This window comes from Artemia sp. Qi Xiang Cuo, chromosome 11, assembly GCF_049724085.1.
Source record: "Artemia sp. Qi Xiang Cuo chromosome 11, ASM4972408v1, whole genome shotgun sequence".
NCBI lineage: Eukaryota > Metazoa > Arthropoda > Branchiopoda > Anostraca > Artemiidae > Artemia > Artemia sp. Qi Xiang Cuo.
The window spans coordinates 45,762,251-45,782,690 of record NC_142804.1 but is presented as its reverse complement, the minus strand read 5'-3'; the positions used below and the strand labels follow the sequence as shown (position 1 = coordinate 45,782,690).

General features: G+C 34.9%; 1 protein-coding gene across 1 annotated transcript in view; it reads left to right on the top strand.

Moving 5' to 3' along the window:
* Nucleotides 1-10,414, top strand: part of LOC148947029 (WASH complex subunit 5-like) — a 67,204-nt gene extending 56,790 nt beyond the window's left edge. Inside the window, 3 exon segments of the mRNA XM_089096495.1 lie at nt 1,171-1,433; nt 3,870-4,356; nt 10,218-10,414. Of these exon segments, the coding sequence (XP_088952621.1) occupies nt 1,171-1,433; nt 3,870-4,356; nt 10,218-10,405 (938 nt within the window). The 3' untranslated portion in view covers nt 10,406-10,414.
* The last annotated feature ends 10,026 nt before the right edge of the window (nt 10,415-20,440 follow it).

Below are 20,440 nucleotides of genomic sequence, written 5' to 3'. Positions count from 1 at the left end.
TACCTCACACGCATTTTGGATATACCTGAATATGCTACTACAAAGGATCGGAAATTAAATTAAAAAGTTTTTCTCAAATTCAAGTAAAAACACATTGGCCTAAGGTGCATTTTTGCTGAAATGAGCTGTTATTAGCAGTTATATAAAGTAAAAAGCAACATTAAAATTTGAAACGACCGTATTTTAACCTGTATATAAGGAAGGTTGTCACCTCATCACTACTCCTCTCCCGCTATTCCTAAGGCTAAAGCTTGACTTTCTCTCCAATTCTTCAAGCATGAATGCTCTAACACAGGGGAAAGCCGATAAGAAGTATTTTTGGTTACAATACATTGAGAAAGTAGAGATTTATTTATTCGTAATTGCCTTAAATAAAACATTTTCATTTCCAATCTTTTGTAAGGGTTTTAATAAATGAAGCACTGGTAATTACCTGCTGGCTAGATTTGTTGTCTAACTATTGATATCATTCAGTCAAAGAATCAGCTTTTTATGGTTTTTTTAATTATGTATTTGATTATTAGTAATTAGTATAGTTATTAGAACACAAGAAAGTTCGTATTATATTTTATAAAATATTATCATTGAAATACTACTCAAACTTTGGCGTAAAGGATGGAGTGCTGAGGGAGAAGGTGGGACTGCCTCACAGGATAATTTCTGTTCTTTTTAAGTCTTGATCTTGCCCTTGACTTTCATTTCATTTTTTAAAACTTGATCCATGTTTAAACACTGAAAAGTTTTGGTCATTGATTCTACCAGATGACTGGTGCACTAAAATCAAAATTAGAGGCGAATTCTCTCTACATTCACACCTTCTTATATTAATTTTTTTTACCTTATTTGATTTTTTTCAATATACTTTATTTGTATCTTATTTTATTCATGTTTTTTTTTCTATTAATGCAATGCTTTGATTAAACTTGATCAGGAACAATTGAAAATATACGACATGTCGAGCAATGAATCTGTGCCGAAATCTATTGTTCATTATACCTCTTATTACATCTGTTGTTTATTTATAAAAATACTGTTACTAAACTGCATGGGGAGGTCTGCATTCTGAAGAGGTTGATATTTTATGAGGCTTTACAGGATGAGAGGTTTTTTAATGAGGTAATTTTAGTAAGAGATGGCACACTTTTGATTTTCATTACAACTTTTTGTTTCAGATTGCGCAGCTTACACACCATGTTTCACAGCTGTCTTCTGGTGTTTTAGCCATGAAATCTACTTTAATTGGCGTGATCAACGTTGATCCTCGGGAACTGCTGGAAGATGGAATCAGAAGAGAGCTTGTTCGTCAACTGACAATTAACTTGCATAAAGTCTTTGTATTTGGACCCAAACACAAGTCAACTGAAGTGAATGAAAAAATGAGAGACATGGTTGATATCATTCATGGATTTAAAAGCTCTTTTGAATATATTCAGGTACAGATAAAAAAAAAACGCAATTACGAAGTTTGAAAAAAGTTCCAAGAAGCGCCAAACACTAAATGGCGTTTGTATTTTTTTTTAGACACTGAAACCAGTTTTCACTTCTATAAGCTATACTCTGGTATAGAAGTAGCTTTTTTTGTCTAACCAGTGGAACGTCGATAATATTCATCTTTAGTCAAATTTCAAATTAAATTTTAATATCAATTTTAATATTTAAGTAACAGACTTTAAGTAAGAGATATGAAGTTAAAATTAAAGCCACGGAATGAACTATAAATATGAAAAGAATTATAGCTAATTGTTTACTTGTACAAAGAATAAACATGTTTTTTGGAGGAACGCCTGCTTTTACTTTCCCAGACAAGCACATGTGTTGAGAAATAGCGTGGGTCAGCTTTTATCAATTTACAGTTCATCTGTTGTAGGATATTCGCAAGCGTTCGCAATGTTTATTGACTTGGGTTAATTCTGCAGTTACTGCGCAAAACTGGAGCCAGCACCATCCACAAAACGAGAAACGCATATCGGTGAAACCTTGCACAATGAAATTCATGCACATTGAAACTTTAACTACGCAAAAATAACTGAGAGTCCCATCCCACAGAACAAAAATTTGGTCTGAACTTCTAATCCCAGACTAATGTCTTACTATTACCCAATTAAGATTTGCGTCATTGACCATACCCTAATTATGCCAGAAACCAAGATATTTTTTTCAATTCATTAAAAAAAGGACACAGGTACACACTAGAACCGTCCTTGCAGCAAAATATTGTCTTTTTTTTATGTATTTTGTGTTCCTCTTTGGCTCATTTTACATACTTATTGATCATTCAATATTGTACATAGAGAGTTAGGCATGGTTTGATAATAAAAAGAATGACCTAGGATTGGTATAAAGTTCTGTTTATTATGTTTTAATAGACTGAGATTTTGAATGAGTTTTGTTCGTAAACTAGAGTTTTTCTGGAAAAGGGATTACTTTTTATCCATTGCATTAATGCTTACAAAAGAAATTTAAACCACGACAAAAGACTTACAATTTGAGGTGGGATTAGTTCTTGATATAGCTCAAATACGTCGCAGTAGGCGTTCCAACTGCCTGACTTTTTATATGCCTTCTAACGAAACAATTGCAAATCATATGCTTGAAATTCAAGTATTGTTTAAGTATATCTCTGCCCGGGTACTTATTTCTTGATACTTTGCAAATGATTTATTCGACGTTAAAGGTTTGAAGGACTTATTTCATCACTGCTTGAACCATGGGCGCCCAAAAGCTGAATTCCAGGGGGGGGCAAACTTCGTCTAATTGCTACTTTTAATGCTATATAATAGAAATCCCAGAACAAAAATATAAAAATAAGGCAGCATCATTCAGCCAGGGGGGGGGCAAGAGCCCCCCCCCTGCCCCCCCATATGGGCGTCCATGGCTTGAACCACAGCAATGGATACCATAAAAGAAAAGCCCCTCATCCAATAGGGGTATCGTGTCTGCCTTAGAGTTTCAAAGACACCAAGGATAACAGTTTGCTCTTCGGACACGGGCGTATTTTTCCTTCATAATTTCATAATGATAGGACTCAAGACCCTAGGCACATTTGTCCTTCTGCTATTAAATAAAATCCTATATCTCCTCTTGCGAAAAAAAAAAGGAAAAACACAGACACATTAAAGTTTAGGATCCCACCTCACAAAACAACATTTAATAAATTAACTTACAATTCTCTCTGCGTGGGCAGCCTAAAACACAGCTTTTCTCTATAAAGAGATGTTCAGAGTTTAACCCTAGACCCGTGGAGTACGAATATGAGCAGTATTACTAACTAACAGTTGTTGCGCGATACTTGGGAGTATGTTTTGCGTGTTTTTTATTTGGACGGCAATGATGCTTCTAATAATGTCTAATACAATAATCCGAATTTACGATAAGAACTTCAATTTACCATACACATGGGCGCTAGAACATGAGAATCTCTTGCCATTCGTGATTTTTTTTTTTTTTTTTTTTCATGTTTAAATACTATTCACCAGAAAATCTAGAAGCTTAGCAATTTTTTTTTAGTATTTTTGCTCTTAATATTTTTAGTATTTAGTACATTTGAAAGTATTTATCTTTCACCATAAAGTTAAGTTTGCATGTATATATGCATACTGTAAACTTTTGTTAAATTTCTGGTGCTATATTATCAAATACACAAAAAAAAAAAAAAAAAAAAAAAAAAAAATATGGGCCCGGTAATTTGTTTGAGAATACAGGTTTTAATATAATTTTTCAGAAAAGCTATAAGTGCAGTAGAATAAATTTTTAATAATTTTTTTTTGCGTAGATCCCCTATCTTTCACGACAAAATTCCCATGCATGTTTGCATGGAATAAACTTCCGGTAAATTTCTGGTGCTGTATTAACACACACAAAAATTTCAGGATTTTGTCAGCTTTCATGGTCTTCGTATTATCAACGAAGAATCAACAAGGATTTTGTGCTTTATGCTAGAACAGGAGATGAATGCTTTTCAGAGAGTTCATGTGCTTCATTGGCAGAGCAAGTATCAGTCACGGACTATTCCTATCCCGCAATTAACCCCGACAGATAATCAATCTGCAACTGCAATTGGTCGCCTCGTTCGAGAGATAGTCAGGATTACTGACCCAAAATTAACAATTTATCTTGATAGTGAAATGGCATGGTTTGACCAAAAAACCCGTTCAAAAATTTTTGAGATGAAGTTTTTTGAGATGATGCATCAGGCAGTTTCTACTGTAGGAGTATGTTGTTTTGTTAGGCTTCTGGAAGCAATGATCAGAGAAAATGCTAAGGAATTTCACCGACGAGTGCAGGCTCTGGCAGGCGATAAAAGTTGGAAAGAACTTGAAGATACGCTTAAACCAGCTACTGAAGAAGAAATAATTGGTGAGTAGAGCATAACATGAGAGTCAGAGGCGTTCCTAGGGCTGGTGTTGCTTGGGGCAAAACTTAATTACAGCGTCTCCTTCTGACTCAAATATAAGCGAAAAAAGCCAGATCAAAGTGAAAAATTTGATCAAACAAGGCAATCCCACAGCCGCAGTGCCCCCAAGCTGCGGTGCTGGTGGCAGCTGACCTGGTTGCCTAATGGCGGTTCTGGTCTCTTTTGTGCCCGGGGCAAAATCTTGATTATTCACCCCTCCCCCCTGTCTCACAAAAATGTTCAGGCCAAATTTTTACAAAATTTTCCCTTATTAACAAAATTATTTTCAGTTTATTAACTAATTAACTACTTTATTTATTAATTTATTTTTATTAATTGCTTTCATTTATTAACTGCTCCATTTATTAGTTCCAGTTATTTTGATTTAATATTTTTTGTTTTATTTTAATAAAAATAAATTTCAAAAATTACAAAACGATAATAACCATTAGGTTGTTTATTTGAAAATTTGCGCCCCTTAAAATTTCTGAGCCCGAGGCACGTCCTCTCTCCTCCCCCCCTCCCCACTAATACTAGGAACGGCTCTGATTAGAGTACATATCAAGAACTTCTAGTAAGTTTCAATAAAAAAGATACCTTGACTGTTTGCTCTCGCGTAACTCCACAAAATCAATGAGGGTCAATTAGTTGCTGGGTAAAATGAGTCCTTTATAATCTAAGATGACAATTTGATCTTCAAAGGTTCAATGCTTCAGGGTTAATGTACTTGATTGACTGTTAGCTTCGCTTAGTCTTCTTGGGCTTCGATAAATATAGTGAATACTACCAAAATCACACCAAAGACTATTTACCGTTGGACTCAAAATATTTATTTTAGAAGCAGGATTCGGGTAGATAGTTTACCCCAAATACCTAAATTCTGGGAATTTATATATTCGAGAAGACTAGATATTTGGCACTCAAAACTTGTGACGAAGCTCTCAATGGAAAAAGAAAATTAAGTACTTAGTTATATTGTAAGTTATCAGCCCTACTGATTTGACTGCTATATTATCCAGTAAAATTCTAGATTATCTAGAAAAAAAGTAATTTGGAGTCACCAATTACATGGCAGTCGAAAATTGGAACAGATTATATTCAACATATTACGTGAAATTATTTTTGGTTTTAGACAGCTGTGCAATTACCTAAATTCACAAAAAAAATTATTCATAAATTAAAATCAAAATCAGCAACGCGGTTGAATTTGACTATTATCGGTTTAGACGGGAGATTAACTATTAAAAAGCTAATAATTGTAAAGATAAAGCCCACTGTTATAACAAGGTTAATTGCCTTGATATTTCATAGACAAAAATAACTGCACGACTGCACAATTGTGCTTGACTGCATTTTGCATTCTACACGACTAAATAATTGTTAATTAGTATTCTTTTTTTACCCTGGAGAGTGAAGTTTTACTGATGATCGAGCTCCCACATGTCAGTAAATATTGTCTAGACACCCATTCGTAACTTACAGAGGAATAGCTTACTGACTCTCCACTTAGAAGATGACTCACGATCTCCTAACTGTGCTGAAATCCGCCAATGATTTTAAAGGAGTTTGGAATAATCTTTCTGGGCTTCTAGTGAATTAATTGTTTTTCAAAGTGATTAATATGATATTTGGAATCTGCAAAACACTTGCGATCCACTTCTCGTCTTTCCAAATTGCAAACAATGTGTCATTTAGCTATCTGGGAGAAATAGTTCAATTTTTCTCTTTTTTTTATACTTCAATAGTAAGATGTTCAAAGTAAGCAAGAGTGAATTTATCCTAAAGAAAGGCTATTTAGAACACATCCAAGCCTTCATCTTTGCCGTGGTATGTCAAAATAGGGAATCTCCAGTCCGTCAGTGAAAAAGTAACCCAGCTTGGCCTAAGAATAAATTCGAGCCAAACCAAAACAGTGGCGACTACTGATTGGCTACTTCATATCAGATATGGAAATGAGGGAATTGAACAGGTCGTGGAATTCAGGTACTTTGGAAGCATAGAGGAGAATATGGGGTCAACATCCAAAGAAATTGTGATCAGAACAGGTCAGGTGAACGCCGCCTTCAATAGGCTCAAACGTATATGGAAGTCGAAAAATTACTCAACCAAGCTTAAGTTACGCTTTTCAACAGCAAGGTCATCCCGATCCGCCTTTACGCAGCCGAAACCTGGAGTTTGAACCAACAACAGGAAAAGAGTATCCTTGCATTCGAGAACAATTGTCTTCGGAAAATTTTAAATATTCATTGGTCAGACAGAATCGCAAATGAAAAAGTCCACAAACTTGCCTACCAGCCTCTGGTGACTGACATCATTAGAGCTCGGAGGTGGAGATACTTGGGCCATGTTCTTTGAATGCAGGACACTCAGATTGCAAAAGCACATTGACATCCAAACGGAAGTCGAAGACAGGGAAAACCTCGGAACACTTTGTGACGAACATACCAGTCTGATCTGCTCAGTATCAATGCTTCTCTTCAACCCGATTGGGAAGACAAATACGCAGCTATCCAATTCAGAAAAGATTGGCGAAGTCGCAGGGATAACCTGGGTGCCTCTGGCGGCACAGGTGGATTTAAGGTCTAAGGTAAGGTAAAAATTGTGAGATACGGAAGGCTGACCTGTATGAGCCATTAGATCTGAGGTGGAGGATAAGAGTCAGAGCTCCCGCTGTTACTGAATATACTATTCCCTGCTTATTCTTCCATTGATGATCTGTGTTTGGCAATTATCTCACAAATTTGAAAATGTCAAATACGACCTTCTAAAGTGATAGTGCCTAGAAATTAATGTCTATCTAAACGACAGCCAAACGTGGCTGTTTTATATTGTCTCAACCCAAAGGTCTTATTTGGCATTTTCAAATTTTTCACGTAATTGCCAAATACAGATTATCAATCTGTATGAACAGAGTATGTTCAGTTGCACTTTGGTCCTTTGATGGTGCTTGTTCTGCTATTTTTCGGACAGCTTAGCAGACGGATTTTGGTAATTACCTCAAATCTCTGAAAGTGCTAGATAAGACGCTTAGGCATGGCAGCGACGATATTTAAGGGGTAATCCTTCTTCGAAAGGGGCTTGAGGCACACCAAGCCAAAGAAAAAAATAGTGGGAGAGGCACTGGCTGATCCAGGGGGTGGGGGCAAGATTTTTTTCTGGCGCCTCTTTCCGTGTTTTCACTCTTTTTTAGAATAAATTTGTCAGTTTGGTCTATTATTGGCATCTTTGTCACATTGGGCCCTCCAACATTTTGTTCATTGGCGCCCTTGTCACATTGCTCACCTCCCCAAGATTTTGCCCTAGATCCGGCCTGGGAGAGGGAGGAAACGCCAAAGGATGCGTATAAAATTAAATATATGAATGTTGCTGTTGCTAGTAAATTTCAAATCCTGAGTTGCCATGAAGATAAGAACAAGTTATTTTCAATTGTGCTAAGCAGGGTCGTGTTTCCGGGGGGGGGGGGGGTTACAAAAGGATTCTTCGGGGGGAGTTACAAAAAACTTTAAAAACGCATCTAAAATTTGTTTATATTCATTTTTGTTACTTTCTTACAAGTCGGACAAAAATTTAAGGGGGGGGGGTCAAACCCCCTAACCCCTCTCTTCCCCTGGACACGGCTTTGGTGTCAAGTATATAGAGGTTATATAAACCCTACCAAGTTAAAGCTGATAATAGTGTGAAATCATTTTGGCTGAAAAACTACAAGAAATGGGCTGACAATGTATTGCAATTCTGTATAAAGAAAATGGGCGCTTATACTACAAGAAGAAAAGACGGAATGAAGACTTCTAAAATAGTACAGAGGCAGCAGAAAAAATCTCCGCAGCGAACTAAAGCTAGAAAGGCTAAGCAGAGAAAGAATGATCAGGTTGAAGCCCAAGGGAAACTAAGTCTGGCTAAGATAAATTCAAGAGGAGCCAAATAAAAGGAAATGTATAACAAGGAGATCGGAGTCCCTTTAAAAGGGAATTCTTATGCAACCAATTTATGACTGATCCAAAAAATCTCTAGGCGTAATCACTTTAGATCAATCAGGACTGATTATAAAAGAGAAAGCAAATAATGACTGGTCAAAAAATTAGCTAACCACGCATGTGAATTCGACTTTAGCGAACGGTTCAAAATGTCATAGCGATCATGTTCCCCTCATTTTCCCCTTATCATGAGCGCAGATTTCTCCGTGTTCATTCTCTAATTCCTATGCTGCCTTGTCGTAAGGGCTTCAGTATCCATTTTTTTCAATTTTGAAAGCTCAGACTTTCAATGGGTTTGCTGGAAAAAAAAAACATAAAAATTATTAGTTTAAACTAGAAGGGAAGTATTTTGCAATTGCTTGCCGGATTCCCTAAGTAGGATGTCACGGTAAAAATTTTCATTAGTTTTTTAAGACAACACCAAAATATATATTTGAGCCTCAATTCATATTCATTTCATTTCTTTATCCTCCACTTTTGCAGTTGACAGTAGGCACATGCTGAGAAAGAACGTATTTGCATAGACCCACGGGAGCTGCAGCTAAATTTACTGGCTTTAAAAAAAAAAACAAACAGAGATAGCCAGGAGTGTCAAGAAAAATGAAAAGATAAAATATGCAAAATCAAAGCAGATTCAGTAATTAAAAAATAAAAGCACACGAAATTATATCTCTAATTCTACAAATAGTCACCTAATTAGCTAATATTTTTAATTGCTATTAATCACGTGTTAAAGTGCCAAAGATGTTTGTCTTGATAGTTTTTCGTACTTTGTTGGCTATTTTGTCTAAATAATATACATTAAATGTACATTTACTAGTCAAGTTAGGCTCAAATATCTTTAACAAAAATAATATGGTTTCACACTGAATTTAGCGTTTGCTTAGTTGTCTAATTATGAATCATTTCGTAGATTTCTTTATCGATTCATATTATTTAGGTATGTTTAGTTCATCTGTTCATTCATCTTATTTATATACTCTTATTGTATGTTTGCATGAACAATAGAAAATATCGAATAGTTAAAATAGCATGAGAATATTTTAATGAACATAAATAATAAGTTTCCACGCAGTTTCTATGGTATCACTTGTTGCTGAATTTAGGTTTCATATTAATTATCAATTTGGTTGCACCGTCTAACCTTTTTCATTTATAGAATTTATATTAAATCAAAACCGTGACTTGGTAAACTGGTTTATTCGTTTTTATGTTGCCAGTCTAGAGTAAATAATTGATTTCTGGACAATCTTCCTTTTATATTGAAAAAAAAAAAAAATTAGGAGAGTATCGATCTCCCAATACAATGCCGCTGAGTATCAATGTTCTATTGTATCGAGAATGGGGAATACTAGAAGCAGTCCGGAGTGGTCGCTAAATCATAATCACTGTTAGATTGCTATAACTAAATTAAGTTAAATTGAATTGCAATTATAATTAATTACTCTCTCCAATTTTAGTTATAATATATAAATGAATTTGATTAATTATAGCATCTAATTAAAATTATAAATCAAATTAAGTTAAATTATTATAAGCACTCTTTAGTCTGCTATATCGAGTTAAATTAAATAAAACCAAAGTTTGGTTCGAGAAGGGATTGCCTGCCCTAATACTGATGACACAGCTAAAAACTTGGGCTATAAACAAATATACTAAAGTGGAATCTTTAATCAAAATCCAAAAGGGACTTTTGACAGTACAAAGCTTTCTTGAATCAGTTTCAATATTAATTTCTGAGTCTCCCTGAAAGTTAAATTCGCCTAACTCAAGTACTTGTTAAAAATAGCGAAGAAAGCCTGCCTGGAAAGTTGCATACTCCATTTTAAATTTATCATGACCGGTTCTAGATCAGCCTTCTCGTCACTATGGAAATATTTTGAGCAAGGCTTCTCGGTATCTGGCTGGACTTCCTGAGCTCCTGGCTTCGATAGGCCAACTTCAGCTTTTGCAATCTTGTGCCAGCTTTCAACTGAATGTCAGTGCAAGATATAATGCAAAGAACGTTGTCTCAGCACTAGAAACTCTGGAGTTGTAAGTAACCATTATGCCGTGATTGAAATAAATGGTCGAGCTAGACAACAGGTTTTAGTAGAGTGCCAATTTTGGGGATTGTCGTCACAGTTCCGCAATTTCAATTTTTCAGATGAATTGGACATGCAAATAGTATTTAAAGTAGCCTAGGTTATCCAAGAGGGAAATGAAGACTTGATTTTTGTTATGATCTTTTACTATGGCAATATTAGGTAAACAACCCTTGGTAAAAGAAAACTAACAACGAAAAAAGTATATATACGTATACTAATATCTTGTATCTTTTATTCTATCTTTTATCAATGTAAATGGAAAGGAATGTTTGTGTGTCTCTGTGTCCAGTGTATCCTACTTTACTAAACTGTTCATCCGATCGCCAACAAACTTTAAGAAGTTGTTGAGTTCACTATTGGGTCCTCTCAATCTTTGGCATACTTTTCCTGTTGACTGAAACTAGATCTCTTGGAACACAAATACTCGGAATAGATGGCATTGAGCTGGTAAAGTGGAAATTTTGAGTCACCTGGATGAGGGGAATACGTCAGACCCCAAACACAACAGAGCTTAATCGATGGCGAAAACATAAAACACAGTGTTTCGCACAAAATACTTTTATTTCGACGAAACAAACCAAAGGCTAATGCAAACTTTACGTTGCCAAAGAAATATATTTTGTTAGTTTGCATAGTCAATTTTAATTTTTTTGTACATGAATTTCCTTTATTTCAAGACCGCAGCAACCCGTGACGGCAAACTATTAATAAATACAGAAATATCATACAATAAGAAAAACTAACAATAAGGGTCACCAGCCCCAGACACAGGCGATATTGTGCAAAATGAATGTTCAACTGATGGAACTTATTTTTCTGATTATGCTCTTTTAGTTGGTCATAAGTTGCTGTATGCAGGTCAGTGATCTTATGTTGTCTTCTAAGGTTGGTATTTCTAGTCCAGAGAGGGAGACAAAGTAGATATTTGGCGTAAATAGTGCACAGTACAGAATAGTGAACACTGACAGCTGATTTATATAATGTGCTGAATGTGATTCTATTTAAATGAAGCGGCGCTTTGCTTAAATTAGTCATATGCAGTACAGATCCGGTGTTGAATATATTCTACGTAGCTAATGACTTGTCCGCTAAAGGGATGCACCAACTGAGAACCTGAGGTAAATTATATGCTCCATAACAATTACTGACAAATTTGCAAGGGATTTATAGGGATGTTGCAGCGATTTCTTTAATATATTGATGTCGCATTTCTCGGAACTTCTATCGAATAATATTCAAAATATCGCCTGCTTAGCAAATTAAAGATTGTCTTTTCCAAGCTATAAAACCGTCCAATCTCGTACTCCAAATCTCATTAAGACTCCAAGACCCCAAAGCTGCTGGTCTTAAAAGAATAGGAAAAAAATTCAAAGAAGTAAGAGCTGAAGTTAATATTAGGCCATTATCAAATTTACCTCTAGTTTTGAAACCCGATTTTGTAAAGAATTGGACAATTTACTTTGTTATCCTGGATTAAATTAATGCATCTTTGACATAATGCCCGTATGCTAGTGTTGGGCATAGTAGCTGGATAAAAAGTTCAAAATGTTACCACCTCGTTATCTCAAAAACAGGCCATATATAAACTTATATGCCCTGACCACACTTCTTGCTTTAATCAGAGAAGTTTTTTTTTCAAAAATTAGTAAATTAAACACCTAAAACAAAAATTTCTTTGTTTTTTTGTTATTTTTAAAAACACGTATATTAGTAAATTGGTTTCTTAAAAAATTTACAAACTATGTAATTTGTATTTTTGCGTCTTTTATTTTGTTTTAATAAAATCAGCTTGTGACTCTTGATACGGTCAGCCTTACTACCCTAGCCTTAAAATTGGATGGGACTATTAGTTCACGTGTTAGCCCCTGTAACGAATATCGCATTTATCTGCGATTTTCTAATGTTATCACACGCAAGATCTTGAATAAAAATGGCATCTGTTTAAGCATAGGGGTTTATCGATTTTGAAATTGAATGAGTTCAGAAATCACATAGTGTTTGTAATTTGCAAGATATCGTTGTGTGGCAACATTGGCAATAGCATTTATTAGTACCGCCACCTGAGCAGAAGTTTCTATCTTACGTCGAGACTTTGGAAGTTACGTGAAGTTTAAAATTAGGAATTCTTTAACTCAAGAATTATTTCAGGAAGTTATGAGACAGGCTAGTCAAAAAATAGCCTTGACCATGTTAAAAACAAATTGAGTTGTTTTTAAGCACACTGAGGAAGAAGGGAAGAAACAATAAAGACAGCAAAGCGAAGCCTATTAAGAGAAATAAAATAATTTTGAAATATTCATTAACCTCTGAAATACGTCGGTGAATACACCAGTAAGAATTTGGTTTATGACACATTCACACATATCCAGTACTTATGATGTCTGGAATCAGTACTTTGAAAGTATGTAATAAGTTTTGATTCACTTTTGTATTATATTTTCCAGTTCGTCATAGTTGCAGCAGATTCAACCAATGTAAAAAGGGAGCCTCCAAAGTCCATAGTAGGGGAAATTTAAAAGGTGATTTTAAGTCAACAGTCAACCGATGAATATTTCTCACTTAACCCTATTTCTTGAGTATTACCATTCAGATTCAACCTAATAGTGATCTGCACAGGGGCACCAATTTTTTTGTCCAGCTCCCCGCCCCCTATTTTTTTTTTTTTGTAAAAACCCTCCTTTTGTTATTCTCATTTAAACTAATGATACTACATTTTTGTGGATTTATATTAAATTTTTATGGTATGCAAGAACTGAAAGAGAGCAAGTCCTTGCAGTTAAAGATGGCATAAGTTTGATTGAAAAGTGATCTAAGGTGAATAAGCTTCAAATAAAATTTAAGAAATCTAGTTTGTGCTGTTTGCTTGTTCTAAAATGTATTACCCCTGAGTTGATAAGTTGAAATGCGGAGATTCAAAAGTTATTAGTGTATTCGACTAGTATTCAGACAATGTAAATTGTTCAACATCGAAAATTGCCCATGATGTTGGAGTGATGAGGAAATTAAAGCAGATTTCTCCGAAAACTGCCCTTAAATTTTTGGTACTTGTCAATTAGCTGGAACCCACGTGATATATTATATGCGGAATAGGCTTAAGAAATTTGTCAAACGGGTTTCTTTCAATAGAGAATTGGATTGCAAACCGTGGTTTGTCATTGCGTTTACAATATTTATGCTTTTGTTTTGTTGGGGTGTAGGGGGAAAAAGGTACCTAGGTTAGGATAGGTTACGTATTTAATATATACCATGCTTTCCCCCCCCCACCCCCTACTTTGTAATATATAGCCCAATTTTTTTAAAAAACTATGATATTTTCATCGGTTTTTGTTTTATTACATTAGCATTAACCTAACTTAACTTCGTGCGTGGGTTCTAGCGAATTAACAAGTACCAATTTTTTTTTAATTTTTAACATCTCCATTATTACGTATTATATTGTTGTTCAGCATGGTCTTCAACATTTCAATCGCATCTTAAACGCCCTAGAACTTTTCAGAAATCTACCATTAGGATTAGCAGACTATGGAAAGAAAGATTCAATGATAAATGTATATTTAAAACTGAATATTCTTCCTCTCGCGGGTATATTTCCTTTTTATCTATCCAAGTTAATGTTTGCTATTAGTAATAACCTACTCCCCTGATTGTTTTTAAGCTGTATGTAACTGATGTGGACATTTAAAGTTATAATAGAAGAAACGCAGATGTATTTGGTGGCCGTAGAGTGAATGGTCTCAGTCACAGCTTTCTGCTTGGCGTGTCCCACCGAGTTCTCAGAGTAATTTACCATTAGTGTCTGCTCTTTATGTGTGAGCACGTTGAAGTGTATTTTGAAGAAATTTTAGGGATTTATGTAAATCCAACTATCATTTGGTTTTATTTTTGTTGTAGTAGTGATCTAATTGAATTAATATTTCAGTTGTGTTGTTAGACATTGGCACAATTTCGTCAAAATTTAGAGGGGACAAACCGAGGTCTGGGAGAGGCAGTTGCCCCCCCTTGCCCCATAGAAAATTACGCCCCTGTTGTTAGCCTGTTCTTGTTTGGTTTTTGTTTATTTATGAATCAAAAGGTTCTCTGGCTTTTATGTCTTGTTAATTCGTCTGTAAATTAAATGATGCTCCTCGAAAAAAAATTAGGGCACCTGGATTTGTTATCACAAAAAGAAATAATTGGGAATAAAAAAAAAAAAATAAAATTACTTAAAATTGATGTCCAAATGAAATAAAATATGCACCATTTAAATCCACATTATTTGTGTGCACCATGATGTTGAAATTGTACCAATTGGATTTTTTTTTAAGTTTGCTACCTCCGACATTAAGCAAAAGGGAAAATCATGTTTTTGAATAAAAGACACTAATGTGTCACTTTTCTTGTCTGAAGTTAGTAGAATCAGCATTTCAGCTTTGACAGTTTAGTGGCAGAAGGTCATTACTTCGAGTCAGTAATCCTTGGGAAGCGGTGCTTCAAAAAGCTATCTTCTGAAAATCGTTAAACGATAAATAAGAAATCATTTAAAATTTCTGCACATACTAAAGCTTATGTTTGTTTATTTATTCGTTTTTTATTATATTGATAAAATACAAAACCAGCCACTATTTTGAATCTGAATCTTTATTTTTGAGGCTTGAAAAACTAGAAATTTAAGAAAAGATCCAACTTAGTAACAACAAATGTAAATTATCAGAAATTTCTATGCAAAAAAAATTGCTACGTGGGGGGATATACCATTAAAGTAAGTAAAAACTATTAGCATTAACAGATCTAGTTTTGAGATATTTTTTTCTATAGTTTATCACCCTTTTGAAAACTTGTACATTTCTAATAGTCTTTTCTTCTTACAGGAGAATTCTAAATGACGTAGAAAAGACACTGGCAATTTCGGACTTGGATTCCGTTTTTGATGAAATAAAGGAACTGAAAGAGCTATTTGAAAGATGTGGAATGAGATATACTATTTTTTCTCATTATGTCTCGATTGAAGATGTGTAATAGACGCATTTTATTTTGGATTTTTTGTTATTAAATCAACTTCCAAAATTAAGCTACTCTAAATCCTTAGGCAAGCAACTACGAAAATCATATGACCAACACTAGCGTTTTAACACGAAATAAAAATATTTTTTTTATTTTTTTAACTTATTGATGTAATTTTTTTACTATGTGATAAAGATCGTATCCAAAGGGAATCTGGGTACGAACCCCTCTGTTCACCTCACTTTCATTCCTCCCATTCATTCCATCAAATGAATCAGTCGCGTGAAAAATAACAATCAGCATGAGGGCAGCTAGTGCAGAAAAAAAAAGGACCGAGAATCCCATTAGCAAATTTAGTAATTTATTGAGAAGAAAAAAAAATCACCTGAACTTGGTTTTATTTGCAGTCAATACTGGGGTACAATTTGAGGACTTGGGTGACCCGGAAATTTTAGGTTGACCGAGTGTAAAAAATATTAACTAGAATTACAACCAATGGACCAGCAGCTCGTTTATAGCTTCAAGATCTTATGTGTGAAAGTCTTTTTCAGAAAGTATTTCAGTCACTTATTACGCTTAATCAATTAAACTCGAAAGAGTCAATATTCCCAATTTTCTTTGTCTGATACATATTTTTTGGAGCTGTTTCGAGATTTCGAGGGCCTTAAAAAAAAATCTATGATGACCTTGGGAAATTTGTCTCAACATGAGCTTGAAAATTGACAAGGAGAGTGCTGAGAAGCTTGAATGATCACAATGTTGAACCTTCTATAGAAAGTTTGGACAGCTTTCAAAATGGGCACCAAAAGAATTTGGCTGATTGACTTCTCGATTCAGTTCTACAAGAACTACTGCTCTACGACAAGAGCCTCTGGTATGGACTCAAACGTATTTCTTAAACCACTAGAAAATTTTTGTGGTTTATTTACTGCCGCCTCCAGTACCCCCGCTCTTTACATTATAGTCTTCTTGTGTTTTTTAGTGTAAGGATGTGTTTGAGCTGTCATTTCTCAATAAATAAGACAAAAACTAAAACTTTAGCGTAAATAGCGGGGAGCTCAGGAGGAAGCAGCCCTTCCCTCATATGCGGAGCCCATTTCTGTTCGTTTTTAGTTTTAATATTGCTTCTTACTTGTTTTTTTTTTTAGCAAGTTTAAGAAAAAACAACTTTTTTTCATATAAATTGGTTTGAAGCACCCTAGATTGGCAGCGTGAAAATTAACTGAGTATTATCGCAATTTCTCTGGCACATAATTTCTGTTATGTTGTCGTAAGTGACAAAAGCGATCTAAGCCATTAAGAAAAGAAAATGAATAGCAGAAGATTAGCTAGGAGGAATTTAAAACGTAAGCTCAATTCGTAAATTAAAATAGTTTCGAAAGTGTTTCCTCTTTTTTTTTGTAAAATTTTGAAAACCAAGGACTTTTTTCAAGTTGTGATCAAGCTATAATTAAGATCAGAACAGAGACAGAAAAACCTTAAACATTTAAAAATATCTTAGATACATTTGTTAAAGAAGAGGAGAAATCATACCTGAAAATTCCAGTTTTTGTTTGCCCACCATTTTTACATCCGAATTGTTGCAGATATACCAAGTACCTTCTAACGTTAGCTGTGGACATAAAATTAACCTGAGTTGAAATTAATACCGGTCTGAACAACGTTGGCAATTGTTTTATTTTTTCTGTGACGACTTGATAGTTTTTAAATCGACAAGTCTCCTTGTTTTTGTGATTGCTTTTAACTCTTGTTGAAGCAGATATGGTAGTAGAACTCTGATACCCCTCGTCGTTGGCATATTTTTAAAACTTAACATTTATTAAAAGCTGCCATCTTCTCATCCTGTTTTTATCTAATTTCGACAGCGTCCTCGTTTTTGTCGTAGTGCTCTTTTTTTTCATCTGCTTTTTTAGCTCGACTTCCATATCTCTTTCTCCCTAAGTTTCATCCTTTGATCTTATGATACCTAAGTGTATGGACCTGGTATGCTTGTAATTTAAAGGTTTTTTTTCGAAGCTATTACTTTTTACTCGGAGATTTACTTAAAAAGACTACTAGGTCCCAGAATTTGCGATCAAATGATCCCTCTCTTCACTTCTTACGATCATTCGCTAATAAAGATAAAGTAAGAGACAAAATTCTTATTCGGTGACTCCTTCCCTATTAATCCCCATTCATAATTTAAAATATCTTCCGTGTCCTGTACTTCGACTCCCCCCCCCCCTCCCACTCTATTCCCATGATTTGGAATTTTGAAACAGTCATTTTGTTCAAAAGCATTGAAAGGTCGAATTAGTATTCCTATGGGGTCAACATAACCTCAGTATGATTCTGAATTTATATAAATTATCCATTGTTCACAGATCACTTTTAGTAGGTAAGCTTTTAAGTATCTTTTACAAGGCCTAGATACCCAAAATTTTGCGAGGTTATAATTTGGAAACGGCATTGATACTGAGTAAATCAAAAGATACCATGTGCCTCGAGTTTTCAAATTATTTTGTTCGTTTGTTTGTTCCTGTGTTCGTTTCACTTTTCTCAGTTTCAACAGGGTTTGACATTGTTATGGCATCACTTCAGCTGTTTGCAGTTTTGTCTTGAAAAACACTGGTGATTGTCCATTTAAGTTGTTTCTAATATTTTTCTTGCCGTAACTCCGAAACCCCGTAAAGGATGATACACTATTTTTTTAATATATACGAATTTCGCATGATTTCATGGAATTATACAGATAATAATACATAATACATTCGAAAACTATTTTTGTGTGTGTGAAAAATCGCATCTTAATTAAATCCCATGACTTTTAACTCTCAAAAAAGGCATTAGAACTTTTAATGTCCGTTCAAACTAGCCGCTCTTCAAATCATCGAAGATCAATGGTTCGATATGACTACCCCTGGGAGAATGTACCTCCTTGCTTTCAGTTGAAAAACTTGTATTTTTTATTTGATTTCTGACTGTTGTCAAATTTTGCCAAGAGATCCCCGTCTCTCCCTTGCCCGTTGAAAATTCCTCGGTGACACTTTCCTCTCTACAGAAAATTCTCCCCGAGGAACCCTTGCCCCCCCCTCCTGCAAAAAAAATCTTCAAATTTCCCAATAATAAATACTATAATGGAACAATGGGTAAATTACATAACATCTATGCCTGTCCCCATGGACTCTTGGGGCTATGTCATCCCAAAGGCATAGTTATTGGACCTTTCAACTGTGCTGAATTTAACGGCTATCTCAAAATTGTGCTTAGAAGTTGGTGGGGACAAAAGGGGGATGGGAGGAGGATTAGCTGTCCACCAATTTTTTTGGTCACTTAGAAAGGGCATTGGAACCTTCGTTTTCCATTCGAATGAGTCCTCTCCCGTTCTTTTAGGACCTTTGGTTCGATACAATCACCCCTGGGAAGAACAAAAAAGAGAAACTCACGTTTTTGTAGATATGCGCGTCAGATCCCTGCAATAGTCATCTCTCATATTCTGAGTTTGATGGTGTGAGTCTTGTCAAGATTACTTACATTTTTGAGGGTGTCACCCCCGTTTTTCGTAAGTCAGGCAAATTTTTCTCGGGCTTGCATCTTTTTATAGGTAACTTTAAACTTAATGAATTTTGAATCAGCATGAAAAGCCAATTCTTTTGATGTATTAATTGTTATCAAAACTCTTGTTTTTACAGTTTCAGTTACTATTAGCCCAAGACATTCTTTACATACAGTTCTATACCCAAACTGTTTGATTTACTTCCCCCCGTCTTTGCAATATGAATTCTGGTGCTTATGATAGGAGAGTTGGTAAAATCATAAAAATTAAACCCCTTTTTTTGCAGGCTCGGTTGTGGCTAAGAAAAATGGGGACAATGATTGGTATCCGCTTCTGGTTGGATTAAGTTCGCACCTGTGTCACAGCGGTGGCTTGTCAGAAGAATTTTTTGCAGTAATTAAGCAGTTTATTGTTTCAAACATATGTCATTTACAGTAAGTAGTTTAGTTTAATAATTGGCCTAAGTAGTTGTTTAATTTGTATTTAAATGCATCATAAGAAGGGATTCTCTCCGAAGCTAATTTGTACTGGGGCTGTAGGATAAGAATACGCTACGCTTGACCATGATATCTCAAGTCTAAGCATATTCAAGTTAAATACTAGCTTGCTACCTTCGTTCTAGCTTTTCTTCTTTCATTAGTATGTCGTTAGAAAATCTCTCTTCCGGTCTAAGAGCATATTGTGGGATTGCTTCCTCAGGGTATTCATTGAACAGAGGAGAAAGGGAGAGAGTTAGTGTGTGAGAATGTGAGTGAGTTAGTGAGCGAGCTAGTGAGTGAGTGAGTGAGTGAGTGAGTGAGTGAGAGAGAGAATGAGAAAGAAAGAGATATAGAGGGAGAGAAAAATGTAACTAATTTCATCACCGTTGAATAATTTTATCTCAATTGCATCATTATTTGCCCAATTTAAGTTTAATGTACGACATTTGTTCTTGTTAGAAGCTTAATGAAGGCTCATAAGCTGGTCATTTATAATACATTATTTCAGTAAATTGAAATCGTAGTCTAACAAAAAATATCGTTAGTTTTTAGTGATTGTCTGCCATTTTTTTAAAGTCAATATTTTTTTTAGAAGTTTTATGCTGAAATCAGAAACGTAATCTGATAATTAATTAATTAATCCCCTGATTGACCCAAATTAGGTTTACTTTGTTAGGGCAACGTTAGGTTTTACTGACAAAAGTATTGGGGGAGGAACACTATACAGACGAACTTAGCAAAAACCTATCCTGCTCTTGGCGCATTCGGACATATAGCCATTGCTGATATATTGTAGCATGTTAACTTATTTACTTACGGATGAAATTCAATTCTACTTATAGATTCAATCCGAAGCAAGATACTGGTGCTAATGCTCTGCGATAGATGAAAATTCTTGTTTTTAAGCCTTTCAGGTTTTAGAATTCTAGATATAAGATTTTGCAACTCATACCTGTTTTGTGCTTCATATGTGAAGCTCTTATGTCCTTGCG